The sequence below is a fragment of the Macaca thibetana genome, chromosome 12 (assembly GCF_024542745.1).
Source record: "Macaca thibetana thibetana isolate TM-01 chromosome 12, ASM2454274v1, whole genome shotgun sequence".
Taxonomy (NCBI): Eukaryota; Metazoa; Chordata; class Mammalia; order Primates; family Cercopithecidae; genus Macaca; species Macaca thibetana.
Window position 1 is genome coordinate 123,837,654 of NC_065589.1, and position 14,255 is coordinate 123,851,908.

Genomic DNA, 14,255 nt, shown 5'->3' on the forward strand with positions numbered 1-14,255 from the left:
ATTGTACAAAAAATACTATACTCTAGTTGGAAAAGTTGTTTATTATGGAGATAAGGGATAATAGTTTTCATACCAATATACACATGTGTGTTGAAATCGAACAATTAAATGACTGAATCGTGGATGGCAGAAGCTGGGTTTCTCACTGTTGAAGTGGGAGGTTACAAATAAGGTAATAAAGCTAGAATGATATATGTGTGATGGATTATAGTTGGAGATATCAGTATAACTTTATTTTTAGCTTAATATATCCATAGTATATACATCGGTATGGATCTTTCCATATTCCTATATGCAACCCATTGTGTATATATGGATCTATATAATCTGTATATAAATGTCTATAAATATACAACCCACACATGTGTTAGTATACGTGCACATATTTCCTTGCTCTGTTGACTGAAAGGACCTAGAAATAAAAAGACATGCAATATTAAGGAGTATAGATAGTGTCAAGATCTCGGTTTCTAATCCCACTACCCGTAAAGGGAACCAGTTTCCTTAGAAAAACGGCTGATACTAGGACTGGGGCAGTGTCTTCGTCTGTTTTGTGGTGATAATCTGTTTTAGTCAGATGTGTGATAGAACATCTGAGACTGGGTAATTTACAAAAAGAGAAAATATGCTCAGGGTTTTAGAGGCTGTGATGTTCAAGACCAAGGCACCAGCATCTCGCATAGGCCTTCTACCTGTGTCCTCACCTGGGAGAAGAATGGAAGAGAGAGAAAGAGGGAGCACCCACACCCACTCTTTTTAATAGCACAATTAATCCATTCATGAGGGAGAAGCCTCATAACCTAAGCACCTCTCATTAGGCCCCACCTCCCAATACTGTTGAAATTAGGCATTAAGTTTCCAATGCAAGAATTTTGGAGAGAACAAAAATATTTAAACTATAGCAGGCAGGAAATATGCAAGATGAGCCTTCAGCATCTTAATGTGCCAGAAAGTAAAGAAACAGCAGACACAGAAAACACATCAAAGGGACAGAGAAGCTAACTGAAAAAGCACTCAGCCAATCTGAAATAATTTGAGCAACAAAATATTGTTGAATGATAACCTGAAGTATAAAATAAATATCTATGAGTTCATGCTGATAGAAATAAATGTGGGATAAAGCATAAACAGGAAAGAAGAGAAAATTTTCAAGTGAAGAAAAATTTCAGATAACTTCTGTAGTACTTTATCTTCAAGGAGGAGGAGCATAACTCCCCACTCCTTAACTGTGGACTGAACACAATGACTTCTTTCTAAAAGTACAGTTTTGAAAAAGAAGAAAAGAATAACTTTACATTGAAGAAATGTAGTTAACACTACCTCAGCCAAATAATCAAGGTCAAAATCAACACTGATAAGTCATATAGATAGTATGAACTCCTGATATGATGTCATGAAAACAGAGCTTTACCTTTCTGGTCTCCATCCTAAAACCCTGTAAGCCCAATCTAATCAGACAAATCTTAGTTGGGCAAGATTCTATCAACTATCTAATCTTATTATAATTCCTCAAAATTGTCAAGGTCATCAAATACAAGAAAAGTCCGAGAAACTGTCACAGCCTATGGAGCCTAAAAAGTCAAAGCCAAAACTACTAAACGCGATGTGGTGGTATTTTTTAGAGGATCCTAGAACAGAAATGGGACATTAGGTAAAATAAGGAATTCTGAATATAGCATGGACTTCAGTTAATAATAATTGGCTACATTCCTTATAAATGTGCCAATATAGGTTCATTAGCTATAATAAATACACCATATTAATGTAAGATGTTAGTAAAAGGGGAAACCAGTTGCGAGGTATATAAAAACTCTCTGTACTTTTTTTGCAATTTTTGTACTATCTTCATAAGAAATATTTAAAAATAAAATATTTATTCGAAGGAAAGAGAGAGAAGAGAGGAAGGGAGAAAGGGAAAAGGAAAGAAAGCAGTGGAAGGAAGGGAAGGAAGGGAAGGAAAAAGAAAAAAGATGGAAGAAAGGAAAGACGAAAGGGAGGGATGGAAGGAGGAAGGGGGAAGAGCAATCTTACCATGGCAAAAGACTTACATCTTAGACCGTGAAAATTTAGTCTAAAGGGATTTTAATGTTTTTAGCAGACACGATATAAGTTTACCAGTGAGTGGTTAGTGGAATAAACCTTACTCCTCCTTTCAATTATTTATGGAATGTTCCCTTTTCCAGTCTCTCAGAACCTCTTTGTCTTTACATGAATGAAAGATCAACAGCAGTTATCTAATTTAGACATTCTCTTGAGACCCTGGTGTGTACTTGATATTGGTCAAAAGGTCTGAACTCATGCAAAGCAAATATGGGTACTCTTACAATCTTTTTACCCATCATGAGTGTATTTACTTTGCCTTCAGTAATGTTCATTGTACTCTTTATAGTCCAAAGCTTATTCTTCTTGACAGGGAAGAAAAAAGCAAAATAGGAGTCAAGGAGTTTCATTGCACCAGTATACTGCAATAATGTTTAGTTAATGTTTTGTTTGTTTGTGTGTTTCTCTAAATGTACCTAAGAGGTACATGTATATGCATGTCCATGTATGTCCATGTATGGAAACATTCTTTTTCTGAAGCATTAAATTACCTTGATGTCTTAATCTCTTTGTGCTGCTATTAATATAAAGGAACATCTGAGACTTGGTAATTTATAAATAAAAAATGTTTGTTTTACTTATCATTGTGCTGGCTGGAAGACCAAGAATCTGATGAAAGCTACTTCCACTCATGGTGAAAGGCAAAGGCGAGCCCATATGTGCAGAGATCACACAGTGACAGAGGAAGTGAGATGAGAGGTGCCATGCTTTTTCTTAAGCAACCAGCTCTCCCAGGAACCAACACAGTGAGAACTCACTTGCCCCTCTTCATAGGGAGGGCATTAATCTGTTCATAAGGGCTCTATCTTCATAAGCCAAGGACCCCCAATCATACTTCACCTCCAACCTGGGGGATCAAATTTCAACATGAGGTTTGGATGGGACATATATTCAAACCATAGCACTTGGACATAAATCATTAGGCATTTCTTAAATGTACATGTTACCCATCTATATTTAGCATTGCACATCAAATATCTGGGTATGACCTTTTAAGAATTTGATCTTAGAGAGAGAAAATTCACTGCTTCATCATCACTATCACCATCATTGTCATCATCATTTCTCATTATATTACCATGAGGTAATTTCCAGAATCAAGTCATATTACATATCACCTAGTGAGTTATTTCTAAAGTCAGATCATAGAGTCAAAATGAGGTAGATTTCACCAACAATGCAGAGTATATATGGTTTTCTGTTCACTCTTTCTCGAAGTATCTGACAAACCAGATTTCCCCCTCAATATTAAAAAGAACTGATGCTATTGTGAATAAAGCCATTGACTTGTGAAGATAAACCAAATGTTTATTTAAATGCAAACTTTTTAGTAACCCTTGTACTATATGAAGTTGAAGTATTTAAATTAAATAAACTACCATGACATTCTTTTTCCCAATTTTCAGATAATAAAACTGTGACTTTGAGAGGTTATGGAACCTCAACCAATTAAATAAGGTTATATAACCATACATGCATGTGGATCTGTGTGTGTATATATGTCATTATATATTACACATACATAAGAATGCCTATTATATATATGTATAAAATACATACACACGTATATGGCTAAATAAGATTATATGCTAAGAAACTTCAAAAAGTTCATGAAAAATGCCTACTATGGGAAAATTGTACATGATTTTGTTTTTGAAATAAACAAAAATAAATTCATGCCAACTTGTAATAACATGTCTGAGCAGAATCTAATTTGAGGTACTAAGAAGGATAAGATACCAGATTGAAAAGCGTCCCTGTCAGAGCAATAAAAATCCTGCTAAAATTGAAGCAAGGGCAGATATCAAATTTATGATGAAGCCTGAGTGGAAGAATGATGAAATCACTGATGCTTTATGAAAAGTTTGTAGGAACAATAACGCATTTTACAAATGAGTAATTCATTTTAAGAAGGGACAAAAGAATGTTGAAGATGAGACACACAGCAACACATCATCCACATCAGTATGCAAGAAAAAATTAATTTTGTTCATGCCTGTATTAGGATTCTCTAGAGGAACAGAACTAATAGGATAGATGTATATATAAAGGGGAGTTTATTAAGGAGTATTGACCCACACAATCACAAGGTGCGGTCTCACAATAGACCGTCTGCAAGCTGAGAAGGAAGCCAGTCTGAGCCCCAAAACCTCGAAAGTAGGGAAGGTACAGTGTACCCTTCAGTCTGTGGTCAAAGGTCCAAGAGTCCCAAAGCTGAAGAACTGGGAGTCCAATGTTTGAGGGCAGGAAGCATCCAGCATGGGAGAAAGATACAGGCTGGAAGACTAAGCCAGTCTAGTATTTGCACATTCTTGTGCCTGCTTTTATTCTGGCTGCACTGGCCACTGATTAGATGGTGCCCACCCAGACTGAGGGTCTGCCTGCCTTTCCCAGTCCACTGACTCGAATGTTAATTTCCTTTGGCAACAACCTCCAGACACACCCAGGAATAATAGTTCGTATCCTTCAATCCAATCAAGTTGACACTTAATATTAACCATCAAAATGCCCTAACTGAGGAAGGCTGACAATAAACAGCATAAACAGACAACACTATACATATGTTAATTGGTTTGGTATTACACAATTCTGATTAAAAAATCATCATTGAACAAACTTTTCACTTGATGGGTACCAAAACTATTGCACCGGATCAGGTGCAGACCAGAGCAGAACTTTCAATGAAAATTTTAAACAAGTAAGATCAAGACACTGAAGCATTTCTTCAAAAAATTTTAACAGGAGATGAAACTTGGCTTTGCCAGTATTATCTTTTTTTTTTTTTTTTTTTTTTTTTTTGAGACAGAATCTCGCTCTGTTGCCCATGCTGGAGTGCAGTCTCCGCTCACTGCAAACTCAGGCCCCAGGTTCACGCCATTCTCCTGCCTCAGCCTCCCGAGTAGCTGGGACAATAGGCGCCCGCCACCACGCCCGGTTAGTTTTTTTTGTATTTTCAGTAGAGATGGGGTTTCACCGTGTTAGCCAGGATGGTGCCAGTGTGATCTTAAGTCAAGGCACAATCAAAGCAATGGCTACCAAGTGGTGGAAGTGGATTCGTCAAAAGCAAAGACATTGGCAGTAATTCCTCAAGATGCTCAAGGCATTTTGCTTGTTGAGTTTCTGGAGGGCCAAAGAATGATAACATCTGCTTATTATGCATGTTGTAAGAAAGTTAACCAAACCTTTAGCAGGAAAACTCCCGAGAAAGCTTCACCAGAGAGTCCTTCACCACGAAAACACGTCTGCTCCTCCTTCTCATGAAGCAAGGGCACATTTGTCGAAGTCTTAATAGAAAATCATGAGGCATCCATCCTACTGTCCTGATTTGGCTGCTTCTGACTTACTTTTGTTTCCTAATCTGAAAAAGCTATAAGGACACCCGTTTTATTTTTCAGTTATCTTAATATAAAAGTGACTGCACTGACATGGTTAAATTCCTAGGACTCTCAGCTCTTAAGGATGAACTAAATGGCTGATACCATGGCTTACACAAGTATCTTGAACTTGATAGATCTTATGTGGAGAAATAAAGTTTGTAATTTTATATTTTATTTTTCCCAAACTTTTTGAAATCCCTTTATATAAATATGTATAAACTTATACACACACACACACACACACACACACACACAATGTAAGTTGTCAAAGTTCCTGTTTCTGTATATGTGTGTGCATGTGTGTGTGTAAATTAAATTCAGGCTGTCTTACTCTGCTCTGCCACTCTGAAGTGTCAAACAATAAAATTTTTTAAATGATACAGTGAGTAGGTGAGTGAGGAACAGGCTATCATGGAGCCAGAAATGGTCCTGAGTACAGGGTGGGGACACGGAAAACATCTGGATTCTGGTCTCCTGAAGAGGCTGGCCCTGCCCTGAAGAATGCTGACGTGGTCACTCTGCTGACTAACGCCCAGAAATCAGTGCTCTTTGAATATGCCATGATTCTTCTGAAGGACTTCTCGGTTTATAAACCCCCTGAGAGGAGACAGATCCCTGCTTCCCTGCCTTTGAAGTCATCATTCCTGTTCAACTCACCACTAGGATCCGTGGGGTCTTTGAATCTTTAGTTTCTTTGTCTGTAGAATGAGAGATGAAGGAAATTCCTTAGAGAAGTATTTAAAGGAATAGTGCCAGGTGTGTAAGCTGCCTTGTGTGGCATCTGGCTCCTACAAAGCATTTCTTTTTGAAGAAATGCTTCAGGATCTTGATCTTGCTTAAAATTTTCATTGAAAGCTCTGCTCTGGTCTGCACCTGTTCCGGTGCAATAGTTTTGGTACCCATCAAGCAAAAAGTCTGTTCAATGTTAATTTTTTAATCAGAAAGGAGGAAAAAAGGATCTTTAAATATTCCGAGAGAAAGGGGATGCTGGAAATTGGGGTGAGCAGGAGGGCTTCTCAGAGGAGGCAAAATTGGAGGTAAGGCCTAAGAAAGGTGGCCCATGTTTGAGTGCTTTCAGGGGCATAACGGAAGGAAAGGCAGTGGCTCAGGCTGTAGGAGCAGAAAAAAGCTGGGGTCTTAAAAACCAAGAGATGACCCAGACTTCCTGCTCAGAAGTGTGTCTTGCTAGTATCGCTCCATCACTCCCACAGGGTAACAGCTGAGAAAGGAATGCAGGAAAGAATGTTGACCTGCTCAGCATCCCCTGATGAAGAAAGAAGAGACCTGTGCTATGAAGCCATGTTTCAAGGGGCAGGGCCCAAGGGACAATAATTTGGCGAAGCTGTTTTAAGAAAGTCACACATCTCTAAATGTGAAGAAAAAGAAAGCAAAGAGGAAGAGATCAGCTAGAAAGGAGATTAATTAGAGATGGAGGATGTTGAGAGAAAGATAAAACTGCAAGGGGCAAAGAATAGGGATGGGGGAATCCAGGGGTAACTTCATGACCAGAAAGAAAAATCATAGGCACTTCGTATTAAGGGACTCAGCCATGTGACTGAGACAGCAGCTCAGGAGTCTCCTCTAGGGAACAGCAGGGCTTTTATTAATTCAAAATCAGCCTGGAAAAAATGTCCTTAAGCTATAGTTTGGAGGCGTCAACATCTTAGCGACTCACTATAAGAGTTTTAAGACACACAGTTTTAAGTCCAGCACCCCTATTTGAAAACCTGTTACATAGTAGCTATATGAGCTAACTGTTACTTCCTTCCTGAGCCCCAATTTTCTTATTTTTTAAATGGAGATAATAACACCTACATCTCAGGGTTGTTAAAAGGATTAAAGAAGATGGGTGTAACAAGGGCAGAATGTCATCCAACTACTGAATGTTCAATGAATGACAACCTGTGAGTAGTTTTAGCATAATGGTCACTTATAATATCATTAGAATTAAAACTAGCATTGCTTTTCTGTTGTCCACATTTGTCTTTGTCTTCTATGTATTTAGGAAGTGTTTCTTAAAATAGTCATCTATTTGTTGTTTGGAACAAGAGTATGAAACACCAGAATTCAAGATTGCCATATAGCAGATTTCATTCTATTATACTAGGAGTCTCCACGTCTTTCTCTCTCCTTTCTCTCCCTCTCTCCTTTCAATGGTGAGAAAACTGGGGGTAAGGTAGACAAGTCAGGGCATCAAAGCAAGAAAAGCCAGATTTAGACCAGAAAACAAAACACATTCCAAACCAACTCTTCACCAACATCGAAAAACTCTTCTTCTCATTCTCACACAGAAAACTTTTTAAAGAATTTATTCCTTTGCTCTTGTCTCCAGATCTGAAGTTTCCATCAGAGTCCCATTGCCATTTTATTATAAAGTTCTGACACCAAGATATGGGATCATTTATGAGGCCATTTTATGGCTAAAAAAATGGCTAAAAAAATTAATCGCTCATTTTGATTTAGTCTTCTCTCCTGCCCAGTAATGACTTTGGATGCCATCCTATTGACCTTCTCTGCTTTTGTTCCCATCAAAATCGATACAGTATGCAAGGCCATAAATTTGCTTTGGCTGGCTTTCAGTTCATTGCAGGACCAAACGCTCCCCCTGCAAACCGGGTGATAATGAAGTTATGGGTGAGGCGGCCTCCTTTAATCAGCAATCATTACATTGGGGCCAGGCTTTAAAGTAAATGACAAATTGGCAGCCTCAGAGCCAGTGGGGTTTGGGGAGTTATTGATCAAGCAGCAGCCTTGGAAACTTAAAACTTTACCTGGAGCTTCATAGACAATGAGTAGCAGCTGCTAAGTAACAGGTTCAAACCATTTTCTTAATAAGGTTTATTTCCAGCGGCATCCAAGTGAATACCAGTAATTTGGTTCCTCATGGAAGTGGGTCGTATCCAGCTCCAAAAGTATGTGATACATAAAAAGGACCATACAGAGTGTACACATACATTTTGCAGATAATAAGACTGAACATCCACTTACCCTCCACCAACTTAAGAAATAGAATATTCTTGTGTCTCAAAGAATCCACACCCCTCACTCTTGGATGTAACCACAACTCTGATTTTTGTGATAATATTGTCTTTTCATTATATTTTATCACTTGTAGATATATTCATGAATAATATATTGCTTTATGTTGGGGTTTTTAAATTTAAATAAAAATGTAATTTGAGTTCATAAGTGATATCAATATTAGTCTTTTGTGACTTTCTACTTTTATTTGAAATATAAAAGACAATATTATCAGAAAAATCAGAGTTGTGGTTACATCCAAGAGTGAGGGGTGTGGATTCTTTGAGACACAAGAATATTCTATTTCTTAAGTTGGTGGAGGGTAAGTGGATGTTCAGTCTTATTATCTGCAAAATGTATGTGTATACTCTGTATGGTCCTTTTTATGTATCGCATACTTTTGGAGCTGGATACGACCCACTTCCATGAGGAACCAAATTACTGGTATTCACTTGGATGCCGCTGGAAATAAACCTTATTAAGAAAATGGTTTGAACCTGTTACTTAGCACCTGCTACTCACTAACATTATGCAAGTCACTGGCTCATTCACAGTAACTGTTTTGTAATAGTCCATTATTTGAATAAACCACAATTCATGTTTTCTTTCCACTGCTGAGAGACCTTTTCAGGTTTTGTGTTAGTTCTTTCTATTATTGTTTAAAAGCTACCATAAGCCTCTTTCTGCACATCTCTTAGATTGCACAGGCAAGAGTGTGAACGCATACATCGAAGAGCAGAGTTTCTGATTCTCAGGATACACTGAGCTTTACTGCATAATGCTGGTTTATACCAAGCTGGTTTATACCCATTTTCACTCTTATGAACAAGAGATTCCACTGCACCCTGATATCCAAAATGCTTAGTATTTTATGGATTTAAAAACATTTGGATAAATTTGGTGGATGTAAAATTATATCTAATTTTGGCTTTAGTTGGTTTTAATTAGAGTCTGAGAAAACTGAAGAGATTGAGCATCTTTTCGTTCATTTATGGGCCGTTTGTATTTTTTTCGTCTACACAGTATGTTTACATCTTTCCCCCATGTTTATACTAGGTTGTCTATTTCTCATTGATTTCTAGAAATCTGTAAATATATTTTGGATACTAAAACTTTGTCAGTAATACTGTGTCGGTTATATATATTGCAAATACCCTTTGTAGCTTGTCTTTTCACTTTTCATGCATGGTACCTTTTTAACAAACACAGAATTTTTTTTTTTTTTTTTTTTTTTTTTTTTTTTTTTTTTTTTTTGAGATGGAGTCTCACCCTGTCGCCCAGGCTGGAATGCAGTGGTGCGATCTCAGCTCACTGCAACCTCTGCCTCCTGGCTACAAGCGATTCTCCTGCCTCAGCCTCCCGAGTAGCTGGGATTACAGGCATGCGCCACCACACCCAGCTAACTTTTGTGCTTTTAGTAGAGACACGGTTTCGCCATGTTGGTCAGGCTGGTCTCAAACTCCTGACCTCGTGATCTGCCCGCCTTGGCCTCCCAAATCTGCTAGGATTACAGGTGTGAACCACCGTGCTGGCTTTTTTTTTTTTTTTTTTTTTTAGTTATTTTTTTGGTTATTCAAGGGTAATGTGATTTCAAGTTTAGTAACGAGGCCAAGACTTAAATATCAGTCCTAAAGTTTTGTTTGCCTTGTTAGTGGTCATTTTTTAAAAATTACATTAAATTTATCATCTTAACCATTAAGGATGCAATTCAGGAGTGTTACCTATACTCACATTATTGTGCAACTGATCTCTAGAAATATTTCCTCTAGCAATGCTGAATCTCTATATGGCCTAAGCCCTAATCCCCTCTACCCTCCCCAACTCAGCCCTTGGTAACCACCTATTTTCTGTCTCTATGATTTTTGACTACTTAAGATACTTCGTATGTGTAGAATCGTACAATGTCTGTCCTTTTGTGACTGGCTTGTTTTGCTTAGCTTAACGTCCTCGAGGCTGATGCATGTTCTAGCATGCGACAGAGTCTCCTTCCTTTTAAGGTTGCAGGAAACTCTTTCGTGTGTATGTACATTTCCTTTATCCATTCATCTCTCGATGAACATTTAGGTGGCTTCCATTTCTTGTCTGTTGTGACTAATGTTTTGAAGAACACAGGTGTGCAAACATTGCTTCCAGATCCTGCTTTAAATTATTTTATATATAAAATAATTTATATATAATGCCACAAGTACCATAATTACATATGGTGATTTTATTTTTAATTGTTTGAGGAACCTCAGTACTGTTTTCCATAATGGTGACGTCATGTATATTCTCATCAACAGTGTACAAGGTATTTTCTCATAGTTCTGGAGAACAGAAGTCAAATTTTAAGCTGTCAGCAGAACCATGCTTCCTCTATAACTTTGAGGAGAATCCTTCCTTGCCTATTCTTAGCATGTGGTAGTAGCTATAGAAACTTTGTATTTCTTTCTGGCCTGCACCTTCATTATTCCAAGACTGCAGCCACACTGGTCATCACGTGTTTTCCCTCCGCATATGTCTCTGTCTCATCTCCTCTTCCCATAAGGACACCAGAAATATTGGAAGAAAGCCCACCCTAAAGACAGCATCTTAACTGGATTATATCTGTAAAGACCCTGTTGCCAAACATGGTCACATTCATTCATAACAGGGAATAGGACTTCAATAGGTCATTCTGAAGAGCACAATTCAACCCACACCAGCAGCATTGTTTAAAATTACATTTTTTGTGGTATTCAGAAATGCAAGTGACTTCTGCATATCGATTTCAAATGCAGGAAACTTGCTCAATTCCCTTCAAATTCTAATGATTAATAGATGCTAAATAAAACATGCTATCACCTACAAATAATAATTTTTTCCCTCTTTTTCAAGTTTCGAAACTTTGCTGTTCCTTGACTCACTGTATTGTTTAAGAATTGTATTTTCAAAAGAAAAATAATAGTGAGGGTCTTTAACTTGTCCTTGATCATTAGGAAAATGGTTCCAACTATTAAGTACACTACCTGCTATAAGTTTTTGCCATTAAGTACACTACTTGCTATAAGTTTTTGTTTGTTTAGATATTAATCTGAGTAATTATTATTTATCTAATTAATTAGTAGTATTTATCTAATTATTAAGAAGGGTTTTTTTTTAATTCCTGGTTCATTAAAAGAATCATTTTTGGAAAATCATAAACAGGTATTATATTTTATGAAGCACTTTTTAAAATATGTTGAAATAAACATACAGTTTTCTCCTTTAATCGGTTAATACAGTAAATTATAATCATTTTGTTAATAATAATGAAGCAGGAAAAGTTCTCTTATCCCCCTCGCAGGACATGAGATGGGGGTGTGGCCCACTTCTTCAGTGCTCTGCTGCTCACATCTCTAGGGGAGCTTACAGACGGGCAGGCTGTGGGGCTCCGACCCCATGGCAGTGTCTAGGGGTAAATGTTCACAGCCGAAGCCCCAGTGGGCATGTGTTACAGTGTGCTCTTTTAGCTTAGCCTCTGTCAGCTTCAGTAGACCCCCGCCTTATGGCAAGGACAGAGGGCTTTCTGTATCCCGGGGTTCTTACCTTGGGGTACTGGAAGAATCGGATCACACGTGGTCTTGGAGAAGGAGTGCAAAGTTTTATTGAGTGGACGTAGCTCTCAGCATATGGGGGAGCCCGAAGGGAGACGGCTTTTTCCCTGGAGTCAGGCTGCTCCTTGGCCCGGGCTGTCCTCTGACTGCCCCAGCCAGACTCCTTCTGCTGGTCCGTGGCCTGTCCGCATCCCAGGCCCTGCTGATGTGCTCCTCTTGACATCCAGCCACCTGTGTGTTCCTCCACTGATGTGCTCCTCTCCACGTCCAGACGTCTATGTTTCTTCTGTGGTAGATCTGCTCCTCTAGAGGTCCAGCAGCTTGTGTGCTCGCCTGCTAGAGTCTGGGGGCGGTTTATAGGCACAGGATGGGGGCGTGGCAGGCCAGGGTGATCTTGGGAAATGCAGTATTTGGACAGGAAATGCCTCTCCTCACCCAGGTCCGTGGGGGTGGAGCCCTAGCCGGGGACCACGCCCTCCTCTCCCCAGCACTTCCCTTCCACACTTAGGCATCATTTGAAGGCACCACGCTCTTCCCTTGCCAGCACTCCGTATCAATAATTCCTGCTTCTCTGATTAAATGCAGCTTGGCCTAGCTGTCTCCTGATATTCTGTGGGCTTTTTTTGTTTTGGGTATTTTTGGTTGCTATGCAAAGCTAAAGTTATTGCCCTCTAAAGAGAGCTGCTCATGTTTCACAAATTTTCTTTGTGGTATTTTCATTTTCAAGTAGTGCAAGATAGTTTCTAATTTGCCTTTGATTCATGAGCTTTTTAGAAGCTTACTTTTTAATTTCAATTTTAAATATATGTATTTTTTATTTGTATTCTCTTTTAATTATGTAGTTTTAACTTAATTACATTGTAGTGAGAAAATGTGGTTTTTATAATGCAAATCTTCAAAATGTATTGAGAAAACACATGGAAACTTTGGAAAAATAATGTTTATAAAAATACATTTTCAAGTTATTGTGTAAAACATTTTATATACGTTTGCTAAAGGTTATTTTCCTACTCAAAACCTTAAACTTCCTTCTTTTTTTTGTTTTTTCTTTTTCTTTCCTGCTTTTTTTTTCTTTTAGTCACCCTGAGGAATAACTTACTGACGGATATTTGTTTAAAAATCATTATGTAAAATTTTCAATTATTTTTTGTAGCCTAACATATAATTAATATGTTATATATCCCAAGCCTTGCTTTTAGACATATCAAGGTCTGAATTGTTTTATCTTCCTGCTAAATTGAATGTATATATTTATAGACTTATTTACTTTAATTATATATTTTTAAAATATCTATCTTATCTAGCGATACAACTTTTCTTCTGATTGATATTTTCCTGGTATGCTTTCCTATCTTTTAACTTTTTACATCATTGTTTTTGTTTTGTCTTGAGAACAATAGATACCTTGTGTTGCTTTGATTTTTGTACATCCTGAAATGTAGTTGTATTTTAACTGAAAATTTGGTTTTACTTTTTTAAATTATTATTAGTATATTTGTATCTATCTCTAACATTAAGTGCTTCTTGTCAACCTAGCTCTAAAGTTTTCTTTACCTTTGATTTTCATTTTTGGATTGTTACAACCTTCTTTTTCTTTATCCTTATTATCATTATATTTTATTTTCTCTGCTTCTTTGGAAGTTACATGTTCTTTATTTTTCTTATAGTGGATAGCCTAATTTTTAAAAAGATATATAATACAGTATTAAATTAATCAAAATATTTTCTTTTCAATAGAGCCTTAAAATATTTTCATTTTCATTACTTTTTTTACTTCAAATTACATTATTTTCCATGTTTTTTTATTTTTAATGTTTATTCTGTCACATACATACACATTAGGAATTACCGTTTTTAATACATTAATGAATGCTTAGATTATATTCTGTATATGTTAATATATTTAACTACATATAATATATTAATGCCTTATATAATATATTGATGTCTATACCCATAATGTCTTTCAAATTCTATTTTAAACCTTTTGAGATTATTTTATTTCTGCCAAATATATGTCTTTTTAATTTTTCTTATAAAAATCTGTTGATAGTAAAGTTTTTTCTTCCCCAAAAGTATTATTTTCATTTTTATTCTAAAAAATCATGCAATACATGGAATTCTGGGATAGAACTTATTTAATTCCAGCACATTCGAGATAATATTTCCTTCTTCTCTGGCATTAATAGGTGTTTCTGAGATA

The 14,255-nt window shown here is 37.0% G+C and overlaps 1 protein-coding gene across 1 annotated transcript in view; it reads right to left on the minus strand.

The window, feature by feature from the left end:
• Nucleotides 1-14,255, minus strand: part of LOC126932408 (uncharacterized) — a 72,572-nt gene that overhangs the window by 27,134 nt on the left and 31,183 nt on the right. The window contains exon 3 of the mRNA XM_050751206.1: nucleotides 12,045-12,395. Within this exon, the coding sequence (XP_050607163.1) occupies nucleotides 12,045-12,395 (351 nt within the window). The remainder of the gene's footprint in view (nucleotides 1-12,044; nucleotides 12,396-14,255) is intronic.